At 70.4% G+C, this 16,301-nt stretch overlaps 1 protein-coding gene across 10 annotated transcripts; it reads right to left on the reverse strand.

Moving 5' to 3' along the window:
• Positions 1-243: 243 nt before the first annotated feature.
• Positions 244-16,037, reverse strand: TSPAN4 (tetraspanin 4). Of its 10 annotated transcripts, none has more exons than XM_042237818.1 (10): positions 15,976-16,037; positions 11,630-11,722; positions 10,794-10,861; positions 9,312-9,391; positions 3,045-3,236; positions 2,708-2,782; positions 1,807-1,908; positions 1,572-1,703; positions 1,398-1,481; positions 244-682 (listed from the first exon to the last, which is right to left on the reverse strand). In XM_042237818.1, exons 4-10 carry the CDS (start codon positions 9,372-9,374, stop codon positions 614-616), a joined length of 717 nt encoding a protein of 238 aa, XP_042093752.1. In that variant the 5' UTR covers positions 9,375-9,391; positions 10,794-10,861; positions 11,630-11,722; positions 15,976-16,037; the 3' UTR covers positions 244-613. The 10 variants fall into 10 exon arrangements, 9 of the variants coding, with proteins under 9 accessions (XP_042093752.1, XP_042093749.1, XP_042093746.1 ...); XM_042237815.1 differs by lacking the exon at positions 15,976-16,037 and adding an exon at positions 14,842-14,896; XM_042237812.1 differs by lacking the exon at positions 10,794-10,861.
• Between the last annotated feature and the right edge of the window lie 264 nt (positions 16,038-16,301).

Genomic DNA, 16,301 nt, shown 5'->3' on the forward strand with positions numbered 1-16,301 from the left:
GCGTGGAGATGGCGTGCCCACCGCACTGGCCACGGGTGGGTCAGCAAGGCTCGGGGCCCCTCTGCCACAGCTTGGAGCCCACCTTCCGGGCTTCCTTGCCGACCCGTGCAGGCGGTGGGGCCGCGCCTGTCCTGGAGCCCCCCTCCAAGCAGCAGGCGGTGGGAGTGGGTGCAGGGCCCACAGCCCCCAGGGCCCGCCTGGGTGTGGCTCCCCCCGGGTCAGGCACTGAGACACACAGAGGGGGACTGCTGCCCACACTTTATTAGACGTGCCTGGAGCCTGCCGCAGCCCCACTGCAGGGTGTGAGGGAGCAGCCGGAGGCCCGTCTCCAGCACCAGGGCCAGCGGGGAGCCCCTCACCTCCCACCCCAACCCAGACGGGGCTGGTGGGGAAACACTGCCCTGGAGAGCACTCGGGCAAGAAAAGCGCCAGAAGCCCCCGTGGAGCCCAGCACCCCGCCTGCCTGGGCACAGCGCTGCTGAGGCCGGGAGTCCCAGGGGCTCCCAGGCCCGGGCTGGTGAGAGGTCTGGCAGGAGAGGCAGGCGGGGACACGGCCGTCTCCTGGGTGGGCGACATCCTTTGGCGGCGAAGCGGGGTGGCGGGCAGCTGGCAGCTATGCACAGTAGGTGTCCGCGCTCACCACCTGGCAGTACATGGTCATGGCGAAGGTCAGGCCCAGGATCTGCGGGGACAGCGGGGGCTGGGCAGGGCCGCTCAGGACCACGGCCAGTGGCCGGCGCGGCCACTGCACTGGCGGCGTCCTGGGGGGCTGGAACTCCCGTCCCTCGGGGAAGCCTCCGGCAGGGCGTGCCCCCCACAGGCCTAGAGGCACCCCGTGGCCCAGACCCAGACCTGCTTCCCCTGGGAGTGGGTTTCGCCACCCGGGCTCCGCTGGCCTCAGGGCCTAGAGGTTCCAGGCCGGGCCCCCAGCAGCTGCCCTGCGCTCCTTTGCGATCACCCTGGGGGTGACTGGCGGTGGCCTCTGCCTGCACCCCAGAAACGGCTGCCCTGACACTGCTTGGGCTACCCCCGGGGCTGGCCCTCAGGTCCTGCATGAAGGTTGGGGAGCAGGGGCTGGCCGGCCGGGCCTCAGCAGGGTCTGCACTGTCCACCGTCGCCCTGCACTGGGCAGTCCTGTGACCACGCCCCTCCCCCCACAGCCCCTGGCAGGGGTGTGGGGACACGGCCGGTGCGCAACCCTCAGCAGAGGCGCCGGGGCTGATCTCCGTCCACGAGATCAGACCCTCAGCTCAGGAGTCTGTCCCTGAGGTGTCACAGGTCACCTCCCCGTGGCCACCGCCCCGACAATCCCCCGGAGGCGCCTGCACCTCTGCCAGGGAGCCAGGCTCCTCAGCTGCCCGGTTCTTGGGGCTCAGGGCTGAGGTGGGGCCTCCTACCTGCACCAGCGCCGTGCACAGCCCGAAGACGCCCACGGCCAGCAGGTTCTCCTGGAGCCACATCTTCACGGTCTCGTAACACGGCTGGAGGAAGAGTCGGCGTCACGGAGGCGGCGAGGTCGGCCCCTGCCCCCAGGGGCCCGAGCCGCGCCCGGCCGGAGGGCACAGGCTCACCGCTTTCCACCAGGTGCCGGGCGCGTGCAGCCCGCAGCTCTCGCTGAACTCCAGGCAGCAGGAGTCGGGGACACGCGTTGCGTTGTAGACCTCGAACCAGTCGGTGTAGTTGGAGACCCCGCAGCAGCGGAACTGCGGGAGAGGCGGGCTGGGACTGTGCACGGAGGGGGCCACGCCACGCCCGGGCCCCGCCCTTCCCCGCCCCCGGCCCCGCCCGGGCCACGCCCCGCCTCACGTCCGTCTGGATGATGCTCCAGGCGTTGGTAAGGCCCACGTTGCCCGGGGTGCCGTACAGGTGCAGGCCCTTCTTCAGGTCCTGCTGGGCGTACCTGTCGATCTGCAGGACGGCAGGGCCACCTTGCAGCCAGCTCCACCTGCCTCGGCCGGACCCGCGCCCGCGCCGGCCCCAGGTGCCCTCTGTCCGCCTCCCTGCAGTCGCCCCGCCTTGAAGGCTCCACCACGCTCTGGCGCCCCAAGGCCTCCCTGGGCCTCTAGTGGTGCTGAGCATGGGATCCGAGTCGGACGCATCAGCACGAGCTTATGGCAGTTAACTTGCAGATGGAGACAGTCGGGCACCGCACACCCAGGCCAGCGTCTGCACAGGCCCGCTGGGACCCCTGGCTCCAAGAAGGCCCAGACCTTGGTTCCTAAGACCATTCTTTCTCCATGAAGGAACCAGGCTCCCTAGAGAAATGGCCGATTCCAGGGCTGGGGCAGGGGCCCCCCAAGATGGACCTGGGGGGTGTCTCCTAGCAGCAGAGAGGAAGGTGTTGGAGGAGGAGGTAAGGATGTGGGAGCCACAGAGCTCCAGTAGCCAGCGCTAAACCAGATGAACAAAAAGTAACAGTCTTGGGGCATAACCAGAGAATAAAGCATGGAAACACCCTCGTGTGTGTCATCAAGCAGCAGCAGGGGGTGGGAGACTTCCCCATCGAGCTGACAGGCGGCTGAAGACCGGGGCCCCCTGGGTGCTCAGACTCTCTGGAGCCTCCAAGGCCCTGTGGTTCCCCCCAGGCCTGGCCGCCAGAACCTGTGGTTGCAACCAGAGCCGGGCTGGGGTCCCTGGCGTCGGTTCTCGGCCCCTCCCGCCCGCTTGCCGCTGGGAGGGTGCAGCCCGTGCCCCAGCGCGGTTGTACCTTGTCAGTGTAGGCGAAGAAGAGGATGGTGATGCAGGCCTCGAGCAGGAACACCAGTAGCAGCGCCACGAAGAACTGCGGGCCGGGACCGCCAGCCTCAGCCGTGCTGCCCATCCGGCCCGCACGGAGAGCCCCACCCGCCCCGCACAGGGTCCTGGGGGACTGAGAGGGCTGGGACAGGAGCTGGGAGGGGGTCCTGGGACAGGCGGTCTCGCAGAAAGCAGGCCCAGTGCCAGGCGGAGGGGCTCTGCCTGGCACACATGCGGGGGTGCGTGTACACGTGCACCTGTGTCCATCAGGGCCACCCCGGCCCGGCCTGCCCCCCCACTGGACTCACGGTGAGCAGGAGGCATCTGTTCTCCTTGATGGCCCCGATGCAGCCCACAAAGCCGATGGCCATCACGAAGGCGCCAGTGACGATGAGCAGGTTGGCGGCCGACAGCGACGGGAAGGAGGAAGACAGGGTGGCGAAGTTCCCCTGCGTGGCCGCCAGCCAGATGCCCACGCCCAGGATGCCACAGCCGCCCAGCTGGGCCGGGGCACAGAGGGGGGCACAGGTGAGGAGCCCGCCAGGCACCCACTGGCCATCCGGCCTGCGTCCCCGGCCCCAGCCGTCCCCCCGTGGGGCTGCCCGCGAGCCCACACCGGCCCGCTCCCTGGCCCGCTCCCCTGATCACTGCAGCTTTCACTGAACTTCCTAATTGCTCCTTTTACAAAAACTGATTCAAGCAGGAGGAAGAGGCAGGGGAGGCCAGGTGGTGATGAGTCTAGGGAGACACCTGGCCCGGGGGGCGAGGGCGGCCAGGAGGGTGGGGGCACGCAGCCAGCTGGGACTCTGAAGCCTTAGGATGCCCCAAGATGAAATGGAAGCTCAAGCCCGAGGCTGGCAGGGTCTGTTGACCGTAAGGAAGTGTGTGTGTGTGTGTGTGTGTGTGTGTCCAGGCTGGGCAGGGTCTGCTGGCTGTAAGGAGACGTGGGTGTGTGTGTCCCCATAAGGACACGTGTATATGTCTGTGTGTCCCCATAAGGAGACATGTGAGAGTGTGTGTGTGCCCCTCCTGTGGGAGAGGGATGACCCCCATGTGGCAGCCCCCGCCAGGCACAGGGACAGAGCTGTCCACGGTGCTGACTGCAGGCAAGGCCACTTGGGGCAGCAGGGACCCACCCCTGCCTGGGGGCGCCATCAGGGGACCCTGAAGAGGCCAGGACCGGCGCGGGTCACACGCCCTCCCACCAGCCGACGGGCAGGAAACGGGCACTCAGGGCCACCCCAGGTCCCTGGGCTCTCCAGGTGCCCGTGTGGGCCACACACACACAGACGGTCTCCCCTGGCCTCTGCCCAGCGTTGCAGCAGAGGGGGGACCCAGGTCAGGGGCAGGGGCTGCCCCCCAAAGAATCCAAAGCAGGCATCCTGGTCCCACGCCTGCCCATCCCTGCTGACCAGGCACACCCTCTCCCGCTCCAGGAGCTCAGCCCCAGGCCAAGCCCCCAGGCCAGCACTGGTAGGGGGTGCAGGGCTGCCTCTGAGCAGAGGGGAGCACCTTCCTCTAAAACCCAACAGCCAGCCAGCCGGCTCTGCCCTTGAGGTCGGCACGGACAGCTGTGGTCCACAGGACGAGCGCCTCCGAGCCCCTGGCCCTGCGGAGACCCAGGGAGGGTCACGGGAGGCCGTCTGGGGGAAGCGTCCTGCAGGGCCTGGGCCCGCCCATGACACGGACCTGGCCCACGGCGACACCCAGATGCGTCACTTGGCTCCGCACTCAGGCACAGACCAGCCGCCAACAACAGCGCGAACGTGATGCGGGCACGTGGGTAAGAAAATTACCTGTAATTGTGAAGCTGCTTCTGCGTAGGCAGCTTTTAAAACATTTTGGCAGGAAAATTACAGCCTCTGAGTACGGGGGAAATGGGCCCTGTGGAACCCGGACAGAGGAGCAAGCGTAGAAGGGCCTGAGGCCCCTCCCAGGATGGGCCCGCGGGCAGCAGCGGGCAGGGGGCTGCACCCCACCCCATCCCACTGTGTCCTTCCAGGAGCAGACCCCCACCCCACGGCAGCCCCGCCCCGGGCCCCCCATCCCAACCCTGCAGTCCCCGGGGCCTTCCTGTCTCCGTCTCACACCTGGAGTGCACACCCTACCCCCTGTGCCCAGCCTGGCACGCCCTCCCCACCTCCTGCTGTCTCTTTTCTTGTCCATATTTTGGAGGACTGGGCTAGGGCTAGGCAGGTGGGGCCCCTTGGTGAGGCCCACGGGGGGCGCCAGCCCTCCAGTCACGTGGCTCGGCATGGCAGATGGCTGGGCAGCTGGCCCGATCCTTGGAACAGGGTGAAGGGCCAGGTGCCCACGGGGGCCAAGCATGTGTCAGAAGCCCCTCACCAGGCAGCTGGCACCGTCTTGGGGGTGGGGCCGGGCACAGTGGGGTGACATCCCCCTCTGAGCCAAGAACAGCCCCAGGGGAAGGGAGGAGCCCATCTCTGTGAAGTTCACGGGTGGAAAGACCTGTCCCCTGGGCTAGAGATCAGGTCTGCAGGTCCCCAGGGCGGGGGCTGGGGGCCCGAATGCCGGGGCTCGGGCACCACGCTGGCGGGGAGCAGAAACTCTGTGTGGCGAGGGGGCTGCCCCGCCGGCACAGCGGGGAAGGCTGCGCCTGCGGTGGGGCGGGCAGCCCCCGGTCCAGCCCGGGGACGGCAGGCCCGTGGGCCGCGCGGCCACAGACAGCCTGCAAGTGACTGCAGTCGTCCTCCTTACACTCCAGAAGGCCGGCCTCCCTCCAGGCTCCGAGAGGGGCCGGCTCCAGCCCACCGACCCCCGCCCCAGACTGGCGTCCGGGCGGAAGGGGGGCCGCTGGGGAGCAGACGGGTGGGACCTCAGCGGGGAGCTAGGGCTGCACCCCCATACAGGCCCCGGGGCCTCTCCACTGCCCCCTGGCCCCCTTAGGGGCTGAAGCCACACCTCTCTGCCCCAAACAAAGCTCCCAAAGCCCCCTGACCAACTGCTGCCACCCCCAACCCATGTGAGAAGCCACCAAGTCCCTGATCAGAGGGGGCTGGCATGCTGGTGGGGGTGGGACAGGGAGGCCCACCGCTGCCACCACAGGGGACCAGCCTCGGGCCCCAGAGGCCCTGTCTTCCAGCTGCTGGCCCCAGGGACAGGCCTCATGTGGGACAGGCGTCCTGGGGCATCCTGACCCCTGACCTGACCGGGACAGCCAAGGACCCCGGCTTCCCACACTCGCGGCCCACCTACCCTGGCTCGTGGTCGCCAGCAGCAGGACCCCCACCACCCCGCCCCCTCCCCGCTGCAGGAAGAAAGCGGGACCAGGACACACAGCCGCCCCAGCACCCCCAGAAGGCCTGAGCCAAGAGCAGTCATGGGGGCTGAGGTCCGCAGACCCCCGGCCCTGCCCCATGACCTCCAGCAGGGCCCCTTGGCCTGCCTGTTTCCCCGAGGGTAGGGGCGCCGGCCGAGGTGGTCCCAGGTCTGCAGAGCCTTCTGGCTCTTGGGCCCTCTTTCGCCATCCCAGGAGACCGGCACCAGAGGCCAGGCCTGTCTGCAGCTCCTCAGGGGGAAACCAAGCGCACCCTGGGCTGGCTGGGGGGACGAAGGATCCACAGAGAGTAGGACTTGCCCAGGGAACCAGGGAGGCCTGGGCAGCAGACGACGGGAGCAGGCAGGGCGCCCGCCACAGCCACACAGGCAGGCCGGCCCGTGACGCGGGGGAGGCGGCGCACGGAGCCCTCCCGCCTGGACGGGGCTGGGGGACGGCAGCAAGTTAACCACGCCCGGGAGCGGCCGGGCTGCAGGCTGAGGCCCCGCCAGTCACAGGAGCATCTTCGCCTTTCAGAACCAGCCCTGCCTCCACTCAGGCCCACCCCCACCACCAAGACCACCCCCAGGGCTGCAGAAACGGCCCCGGGGAGCCCTGAGCACCCCCCAGAGCTGCTCAGCCCCACTGCCACCTCCTGAGCCCCGCACACAGCCCTCCTCCCCAGTGGACGCCCCTGACTCAAGGACCCTAGCCCTAAGCTGCCCACCGCCTGCCCGCCTGGAAGGTAGCGGTGCCCCTGGAGGGCGGTGGTGTCCCCAGTGGGGCTGTGCCTCCCTGGGAGGGCCCGGTGGCCCTGGGTGGGGGCACAGTCTAGGGGTTGGCCGGCACCTGGGCCTCACCGCCCCCCCTTCCCCCCTGCAGCTCGCCTGGGCCTTCCGGGCTCCATCTCAGGACACCTCTTCGCAAGCACGGGGGATACCATCGACTCTCCTGAGCCATGCTGTTGACCCGCAGGACACACAGGACCCAGCAGATTCACACGAGGACCCACGGCTGGAGGTCCCAGCCCGGCCCTTCCAGACTCCATCCAGGAACCCCCAGGGAAAACCCGTCCAGCAGAGCACGGTTGCCTCCAGAGCCAGCCCCCTGCCCACCCTCAGCCAGGACCACGGGAATGGATGGGAGGGGCAGGAGGTGCTGCTGGGGAGGCCGGCTTAGGCCCAGGAAGAGCGCGCCGGGTGCGGGGTGGGCCCACGGGGTCTGCAGTGGAGAAGGGGGCTCCGGGGCAACTCAAGGACACATGTGCCCTGCTGGGCTGCGGGCGCAGGAGGGAGCCCCAGGGGTCACCGCACCTCCCCTCAGCTTCTCCCAAGTGGGAAACACTGGGGCAAAGAATACCTCCAGCGGGGGCTCAGCACCCCCAGGAGCAACGGTGCCGATCCCGAGAAAGGGGGGCTCTGTCCCACCCCTCAGCCCCATCAGCAGCAGCGAGGGCCTGGCTGACACCTGCGCAGGGCCTGGCGGGGTGGGGGTCCGGCCAGCCCCCCAGCCACGCTCACCACCCCTGCCCTGTGTTTCCTGGGGGTCCTCTCTCTGACCGCAGAACCCCAAGGCCGCGGGGCACCAAGGTGGGGTGTGGAGGGGCCAAGCCAGCCCCCCGGCCAGGGCACCTGGCCAGGAAGTGTAATTGGATAATAAAGGGATCAGATTATCTAGCCCTGGAGAGGGTCCCCAGGGGTTCCTGACGTTCCTTCCGGGGCTGAGGACAGCATCCACGGCAGGGATCACTGGAGCGTGTCCACCCTGCAGCTGGTGTAGAGGCGCCTTCGGGGTTCACAGGGCAGAGACAGCTCTGCCAGGCCGTTTGGGGGGCTGCCCCTCAGGCACAGGCCCCTCGAGGGCCCCCTCTCCTCCTCCCAACAAGCAGATACCCCCGTCTCTGAGGAGGGGTGCGGGGGGAGAAGCAGGTTCTGTCCCCTGGGACCTCCCCCTGCCACCCCCCATCCCCCATCCGCCCGCCACCCTTCCTGCTCACCAGTCACAAGGCCACCTGCAGCCCTCTCCCGTCACACTGCCCGGGGCAGACTGACCCTGCCAGCTGCTTGCCGCTCACCACACCGGTGCCCCCCGCTCCTGGCCGGGTGCCCACCCTCTGCTCCTGATCGGTGCCCCCGCTCCTGCCCAGGGCCCCACAAGGAGAAGACAGCTGTGCCCCCTACTCCTGGGCAGAGTGCAGCCTCAGCCACCTCTGCTCTTGGCCTATGGGGTCTTCTCAGCTCCAGGCCTGGCCCCTCCCAGGAGCTCCTTGCATAGAACGACCTTTTGAGTGACCCCTGGGGGGGTGGGCAACTGGGGCAGGAGCCTCCCCCACTTCCCAGCGACCCTGTACTTCTTAGGCCAGAGCCCAGGAAAGGGGAGGTGCAGTAAGGTGGTGCTTTCTGAGCCTTTCGCGGTAAGTGGAGCTCAGGCGAACGAGTTTACAGTCGGTGGCCTCCTTCTGGGGTCCAGAGCCCCCACAGGAGGGACAGCCACACCCCCACGCTCCCACCATGGAAGGAGAGCGGCGTCGGGAATTAGCGATGGAGCGGCTGTGACCTTGGCATCATCTCTCCACAGGCCTCGCAGCCCGGCTGGGGGGCCCAGGCCCGGCGGGGTTGGCTCCCGGTGCCAGTGTGACACCCCCGCGTGCGTGCCCAACCCCCCCGCCTGGGTGTGGACGGCAACTCTGCCCTCCAGTGTTGGGGTTTTTCGAGGGAGGGGCCCCCCTGTAGCACCAACAGCTCTGACCCTGGACACAGGCACCTCATCTGAGCAAACCCAGCCACCTTAGACAAAGTTAGACAAGCCCCCACCTGGCTGGAGGTGCAGCAGAGGGGCCAGACAGCCCTCCCGCTGGCCCCAGCCCCTGTCCTGCCCAGGAGCCGGTCCAGCGGAGGGCTCGCCCTGCCATCCCCACCGCCCCCCGGCCCCTCTGCAAGTACAGTCCTTGGAGCCAGGAAGGCGGGTCTGCTGGGGAGGCTGTGCCCACGAAGAGCGAGGGCACGGCGGAGGGGAAGGAGCCAGCGGCCCGGCAGAGGGAAGGCGCGGGGCCCCACGCCGCGCCACGGCAGGTGCGGGACACATCCAGTCTCAGCAACAGACAGAGCGGAGGGGATGCAGGGCGGCCGCCCAGGGTGCAGCTTGGCGGACCCCAGCAGTACCGGAACCCCCAGGAGCCGCGCTGCCCTGGCCCCAGCGACCCCAGGCACACCCCCAGCCAGTGTCCCGAGTGTCCCGCCCCCACCCCCACCCCCACCCCCACCCAGCGGGAGCGGCGACCCGGCCCGCCGCCACTCACCCAGAAGAGCAGGTTGAAGGCGAACATGAGGTACTTGACGCCCTGCAGGCAGCCGCGCGCCATGCTGCAGCGCTTGAGCTCTAGGAGGAAGATGAAGGACAGGTCCAGGTAGAAGACCACGTACTTGTTGCCCTTAGGCGACGTGTAGCGCGCCTGGGCCGCCTTGGGGCCGGGGCTGGCGTGCAGGCCGAAGAAGGGGCCGCCGCGCGCGAAGCCCGGCTCCTTGCCCGGCGGCGACGGGCTGCGCCGGTACGTGGACTCGTCCGTGCTCGAGCGGCGCATCGCGCGGGGCCGCCGGGCTCCCCGCCCCGGCCCGCGGGGACACCCGGCGCGCCGCTCCGCTGGGACCCGCGGCGGGCCGCGGACACCTGCCCGCGCGCCGCAGCCCCGGCCTGCCCGGCCCGCGCGGCCCGCGCGGCCCCCGCCCCGCCGCGCCGGCCGCCCCGCCCCGCGCCGGCCAATCGCAGCCCCGGCCCGCCCCCGGCCCGCCCCGCGCGGGCCCCGCCCCGGCGCGCCCCGCCCGCCGCTCCTCCGCCCGCCCGCCGAGCGCCCGCCCGGGCTGGGGGCGCGGGGCCGGCAGCTCTCAGCCGCGGCACGACGCCCCGGCCCTGCCCGGAAGCCGCAGCGCGCCGGGACCCCGCTGGCGGCCGGGCTCGGCGGCCTCCGACCGCACGCGAAACGCAAAGCGCTTTGCAGATGAGGGGTGACCCACTTGCTGTCTGGGGGCGACGTGGGGCAGCTCCGCCTGCCCGCCCAGATCGAGGCAGCGCAGAGGGCGCAGCCGGAACACACCCGGGGTGCACCCCGGGCCGGCCAGGGATGCGCGGGGCCCTGGGTCAGCCTGGGGACCCCCAGCCGGGGGTGGTCCCGGGAGACCAGGCAGAGGGGAAGGACAAGCCTCCGGGAGAGGCCGGGGCAAGGGGAGCCAGGAGGGCGGCCACCCTGCCAGGCAAGGGCGCTGGCGTCATCACTGGGCCCAAGGCAGGCCACAGACGTGTGCAAGGCTGGCAGCCCACTCCAAGCCCGAGCCCGAAGGACCCCTCCGCCCTCGCCCGGTCCTGGCTTCCTGGACACGTGCGACGGGTAGTCACACAGGACCCCTCGCAGGTGGGCCACGCTGCTGCCAGTCTCGAGAGTCTCCATAATCTGACGAAGGTGCCCTGACTGTCACGCCGCACCGGCCCCTCCCAGACACCTGCACACAAGCCTCGGCAGCACGCTGGAGCTCCGAGGCCCCTTGCACGGGGACAGACACCCCTCTGCTGTGCCCCCACAGCCCACCCCACTGGTGGAGGCCCTGGGTGTGGAGGGAAGACCCCCGCCGGAGGCCTGGACGCCCCCTCCCCTCCTGCCTGCAGCCCCCCTCCTCCTCTCCGGTCAGCAGGGGGCCCGGCCTCAGGGAGGGTGGTGCGACAGGCAGGGATGCCCCCCGCCCTGGACTGGGTCTACCCGGTCACCAAGGCCACCTAGGGCAGCACCCACCCTGTCAGGTGGTCCAGGAAGCTGCAGTCGAAAGAGGGAAGGACTCAACTCGCCCAAGGTCAGCAGAACTCGGAGGGGAGGAAGGAACGGGGGAGGGGAGGGGGAGGGAGAAAAAGAAGTTGGGGGGTAGGCGACAATGAGGAGACCAAGGCTGAGCCCTGCTGGGCCCCCGAGAAGGGACACGCTGCCGACCAAGGGCCCAGTGGAGAGGCCAGCCGCGGAGGGCCCCCGTGCAGGCTCTGCAGAGACCGCTGGCCACAGCTCTGCTGAGGCAGCAAGTGGCAGCAGTGAGCCCGGGAGATCCTGGTGACCACCAGCAGCCTCTGGCCACCTCCCCCTTGGCCCAACTCTGCCAGCCCACATGCCCAAGCCAGGGACGGCCACTCAGGGCCCTGAGAGGCGCAGTGGGCACAGGCGGGCTGAAGGGCAGCGCCTCTGAGGACAGGGCTGGGGGCCAGGAGCCTCCCCTCCACCCCTCAGCCCAGTGCAAGGCTGGCTGGTTCCCACAAGGGGCCCAGCACCCAGGGTGCCCTCTCCCCTGCCTCACTCGGCCAACACCATGCCAATGCCCCAGGACTCCTGAAAACCCTCCCCAGCCTCTAAAACCCTGCTCTGGTCCCCGCCGTGAGCCGCTGAGCCTGAGCTGAGATTCACCCTGGAGACAACCAAGGATGCCGGGGCCAGCGGGAACGTGGACGGGAGCCCCAGGACCCCACCCCCGACGCCCAGCAGCTCCCCCAGCAGTGGGACACATGCGGAGAGGACCACACCAGGCTGGCGTAGTCCCGGTCTGTCCCGGGACCAGGAGAGCCTTCACCAGTGAGGCCCTGCCCTACCTGGCTTGCCTGGGAAGAAGGCGGGCGGTGCCTGGTGGCCCTGAGGGCGGGCCAGCCGGCAGGCGAGCACTCAGCAAGGCCAAAGCCGCAGCTCTGTGGAGGGAAGACAGGCGGAGTGGAGGCCACACTGCGCCTCGTTCCCAGCCTCTGCGGGGGCTCTGCACCCGGGGCGGGATCCCTGCGGGGAGAGAGGGCGGCTGGGGGCCGGGGGCGATGTGCGCAGACTCAGGGCCCAGCCCTGAGGCACAAGCGTGCCCGCACGGGGCTGCACTCAGAGAATACACGTGGTCAGCAGACGGAAGGCCGTCCAGCCCCCAGCAGCCCTGCAGCCCAGAGCCCAGCCTGACGGTCCACGTGCCCCAGGGCCCTGCACCCCACGCCCTCCCACTTCCCAGAGACGGATGCCCTGAGCCCCCAGCCTCCCCGCGGAGCCAGCCAGCGATGTGTCACGAGGCCCTTAATGGACTTGCGTAGAGAGGGGACTCTGTGACCCCTACCAGCCAGGTATTGCGGGTGAGGAGGGCCAAGGCCACACTCCTCCCCCAACGCCTGACCCCTCGGACAGGGGGTCCCTGCAGCCGGGGGGGTGGTGCTGGTGGTCTTCCAGCAGCTGGCGGTGGACAGCAGAGGCTCACAAGCCCCGCACCCCCCGCCCTGCCCACCCCCTCCCGGGCCACCCTCCTCAGCACGTCCTCTCAAACCCACACCCGCGGCAGACACAAAGCCACCAAGCGGGCGGAGGCTTGGCAACCGGAGACCGGCTCCCTCACTCGGGGGGTGAGCAGCACCCACCACTGCGAGAAAGGAGGCACCCGGACCAGGCCCGGGACCCCACCCCCACCCCAGTGAACCCTGTGCCCCTGCGCCCAGGGAGGGGCTCAGGCCCAGGAGCACGGAGGGCAGGGGCGTGAGGGGGCCACCCCGCCGTGTTCTCTGATGAGCCCCCTTCCCGGAGCCCACAGCGACGCTGCAGACGCCGAAACCCACACACTCAGCCCCCAGCCCTGAGGCCGCCTCCGCAGCCGCACCCCCCCAGACCTGGGTCAGCAGATGGGCCTCCCAGCCAGGCCCTGAGGGGCAGCTCCACCCGCACCCCTCCCAGCCGCCGACCCCCCTACACCCCCACCCAGTGCAGCCCCGGGACCCTCCACGGGTGACCGCCATGCCCCTCCGTGAACCCAGGGCCCCACCCCATCCCGGGCAGCCCATACTCAAGCCTCAGTCGGGGGATGGGGGTGGCTATAGGGCCAGACAGGAACCGGCTGTCCCACCGCCTCACCTGGCCCGGCCGCCTCCTCCAGGAAGCCTCCTGCCCCCTGGCCTGCTCTGGGCCTCCTCTGTGTGCAGGACTGCAGAGGCCTGGGTCCCCAGAATAACACGCGCGGCAGGCAGTTGGGATGGGCAGAGCAAGAAGCCCTCGCCCAGCCCTGCCAGCCCCAGGCTGGGCCTCTGGGACCCTCTGGGGCCCAGGGCAGGGGCAGGAGGAAGCTCGGGGGAGCGTGGGCACCTACCTGGCCAGACCGAGGCCGAGCTCAGAGAAGGACCTCCCCAAACACTGACAGTGCTGGCCCGGCGGCCTCGGAGGCCTGCGGCAGACGGGCCCCAGCAGAGCCAGTGAGCGGGGCCCCAGCAGAGCCAGTGAGCGTGCCCGCACCTCAGGGTGCAGAGCCGGCCGCCCAGCCCGGGCCCCCAGGTTGCCAGCTCTGAGGCGACTGCGAGGAGCCAGGAGGCCCCGCCAACACAAACAGGCCTGCGGAGCCGGCCTTCCTGCTGCTGCTTCAGCCCCCGACCCCGGGGGAGGGGCGCACAAGCACCCGGGCCCACAGGCCCTCCTCCCGCTGGCCTGGAAGACACTGCCTCCAGGAGAGGTGCCCCCGGGAAGAGGCCACCCAGAGGCCTCCAGCGCTTCCCCAGGCCCAGTGAGGACAACCCCGAGGACAGGGGCTCCCCTCAGGACCCTCCCGCCACCCTGGGGCCTGGCAGCTCCCTTCCCCACCTGGGCACTGACACTCCAGCCTGCCCCCTACACACCAGTGCCCTCTGGGAGCCCCACGCACGGCCGAGCGGGCCATCCTCAAGGACCATGCCCATCCACAGGGTCACGAGGTTGCACAGCTGGCCGGCAAACACCGCCAGGGACCCCAGGGCCCAGAGGGTCACCGAGGGTGCAGCAGGTGGGCGACTCCGTCAAACCCTGACGAGGCATCCACGCCCCCTGCTCACCACACCGCCCCCCACGTGTGAGCACAGCTTACCCAGAGCGGCCAGAGCTTGGGCGCTCGGGGCTGCGCTGGGATCCTGCCCCTCCACCTGCGTGGCCTCCGCCCCCCCCCCCACCCACAGAAGGGGAGGCAGACGCTGTGGTCCAAGACGGGGCGCAGGGTCAGCTGCCTCCTGGGCAGCTCCGTCTCTCAGGAGGCGTTTCCAGGACAACACCCGGGGCACAGGGTCTCAGCGGCTGAAGCTTTGATCGTGGATTTCCCCTTGTCCCCCGCCTGCCCTGAAGTGACCCTCCTCTGGCAGGAAGTAGGGCGCACGGGTTCCAGACCACGTGAGCACCACCCTCCCGCCCTGTGCCCCCGCCCCTGGGGGCAGGAACCCCCTCCTCGGAAACCCAGCGCCTCACTCTCCCTGCCCATCTCCAGGCCAAGCCCGAGGTCTGGGCCACATCTGCGCTCATCCCCAGGGCCCCCACCACGGGCCTGTGCCACCCCGGCGCCCCCATGAGTGCACCAGGCCCCTGGGATGCTCTCTGCCCCTGCCCACCCTGAGGACAGCTGGACTATGCCCAGCCTGCCCCCTCAGCACCCACAGGGAGGGAGAAGGCCCAGCGGGGGAGAAGGCTGACGTGAGGCCCCCCAGGGTCCTCAGGTCCAGCCTGGCCAGGCCTGAGCCAGGGTGGGGTGGGCACGGAGGCCAAGTGCCCAAGGGGCCTCTGAGCACACGTGTGCTGGTGGCCTGTGCCACCACGCTGCTCAGCAATCCCCTCCTGGGAAACCAGGGAGCTGCAGGGAGGAGTCCCCCCCGCCTCAATCCACACGCAGTTCTCGGAATTCCAGGAATGTCCACTTGGCTCTCCCGCCGCCCCCCAGTCTCTGGGAGTAAACAGCCACTGCGCCAGAACGAGGTGCGGTGGACCACGGGGCCCTCCCCCAGGAAGCCTGCACGCACCCACCCCCGCTCTAGAAGAGCCTCCCGCCTATCCCCCTCACCTCTGCAGACGCAGCTGCCTCTACAGCTGAGCCTGGGTCCACCCCAGGCCACTGTGACTCAAGGCCCCATCCCAGCCGGGGACAGGATGTGCGTCCAGTCAGCTTGGGAAGGGGGGGCAGGCAGGGCAGGGAAGTGGCTTCTGCTCGTGGCTCCGCACGTGGCAGGGTGGGGGACGGCGAACCCCGCTGGGGAGGGTGGCCAGAGCCAAACTCCAGACGCAGAAGTGCTGGCCAGCCTCCCTGGGACCTCCACTCCCAGCCCCTTGACTTACAGTCAGAGTCCACCACCCACCCCAGGTGGACTCTGAGCTAAAGCCTGGGACCCAACATGGTGGGCCCACCCCCACCCCCCACCCCAACCAGAGACCCTGACGCCCCAGGCCAGCAAATATGAGGAGACCCTGCCTAGGTGCCTAGCCCACCCTCCTCAGCCCAAAGCTCGCCTCCTCCAGGGAGCCTTCCTTGCTTCTCAGTGCACACAGCCCTCTCCCAGCCGCCAGTCACAGGATCAGGGGGCTCACCTCTCGCCACTTCCCGAGACACAGCCCCCGCCCCCGCCCCCCCCCCGCTCCCTTTAAACCCCCACCGCCTCCAGCTCCCACAGCTTCTGTCCCGCACGGACGGGTGTCTGTCCGGCTCCCTCTTTAAGTCTCAGCTCAAAAGACACCCCGAGTGCCCTCCCGACCCTCAGAGCCGGCGCTCCCGGGTCACTGGCGCCCGCCCCTGCCGAGCGCGGACTGGAGCCTGGGCCGCCAGCGCCTCCCCCGGGAAGAAGGCAGGAGGGGGGGCCAAGCTGACCGCGGCGACGGCCGGAGCCCCCACCGGCTGGGTCGCCCCGCGCCGCCCGCCTGCAGGGATACGGGCAGCTACCGGGCCGGGACCGTTACTGTGCAGGCGACCCGGCCAGGCGGCGACCTCGAGGGTCCCTCGGACTCTGCGCAGAGACCCCCGAGTGCCCGCGGGCAGCGGCCCCAGGCGGAGAGGCCGCCCCCTGCCCGGCCCCTCCGGCCGCTCTCCGCGCCCCAGACCCGGCTCGCAACTTGTTGCTGAAACGCGGCTCGCGCTCTGCGCTCGGGGCCCCAGTTCGCGCGGGCCCGGCCGCACTCCGCCCGCGGCCCGGCAGGGGCGCTGTACCTGCCTCGCGCCCGCCGCGCGGAGTCGGTCGGCCGGGCACGAGGAACGCGAACGCCGCCGCCGAGCCCTTGCGGCCCCGCGCGGACGCCGTAGGCCGGGACGTACCAAGGCGCGGGCGGGGGGCTCCCGCCGGGCCCCGCCCCCGGCCCCGGCCCCCGGGCCCCGGCCCCCGGGCCCGCGCCCGCCGGAGGAGCCGCCGTCGCGGCGGGAGGCGGATGCCGGCGGCGCCGGGGCCGCGGGGAGGTGCACGGGGCGGGCCGGGCCGGCACCCCCGCGCCATGGGCGCGCCATGGGCACGCCGGGGCGGAAGCGCCGGGGGATCCGGG

Source organism: Ovis aries, chromosome 21, assembly GCF_016772045.2.
Source record: "Ovis aries strain OAR_USU_Benz2616 breed Rambouillet chromosome 21, ARS-UI_Ramb_v3.0, whole genome shotgun sequence".
Lineage (NCBI taxonomy): Eukaryota > Metazoa > Chordata > Mammalia > Artiodactyla > Bovidae > Ovis > Ovis aries.

Excerpts from the sequence above, each read along its gene's own strand:
- TSPAN4 (XM_042237817.1), bottom strand. The coding sequence starts at position 9,374 with ATGGCGCGCGGCTGCCTGCAGGGCGTCAAGTACCTCATGTTCGCCTTC. Across the intron at positions 1,482-1,571 it reads CCGGCACCTGGTGGAAAGCG|CCGTGTTACGAGACCGTGAA; the intron begins GTGAGCCTGTGC and ends CTCTTCCTCCAG. Across the intron at positions 683-1,397 it reads TGTGCACGGCGCTGGTGCAG|ATCCTGGGCCTGACCTTCGC; the intron begins GTAGGAGGCCCC and ends CTGTCCCCGCAG.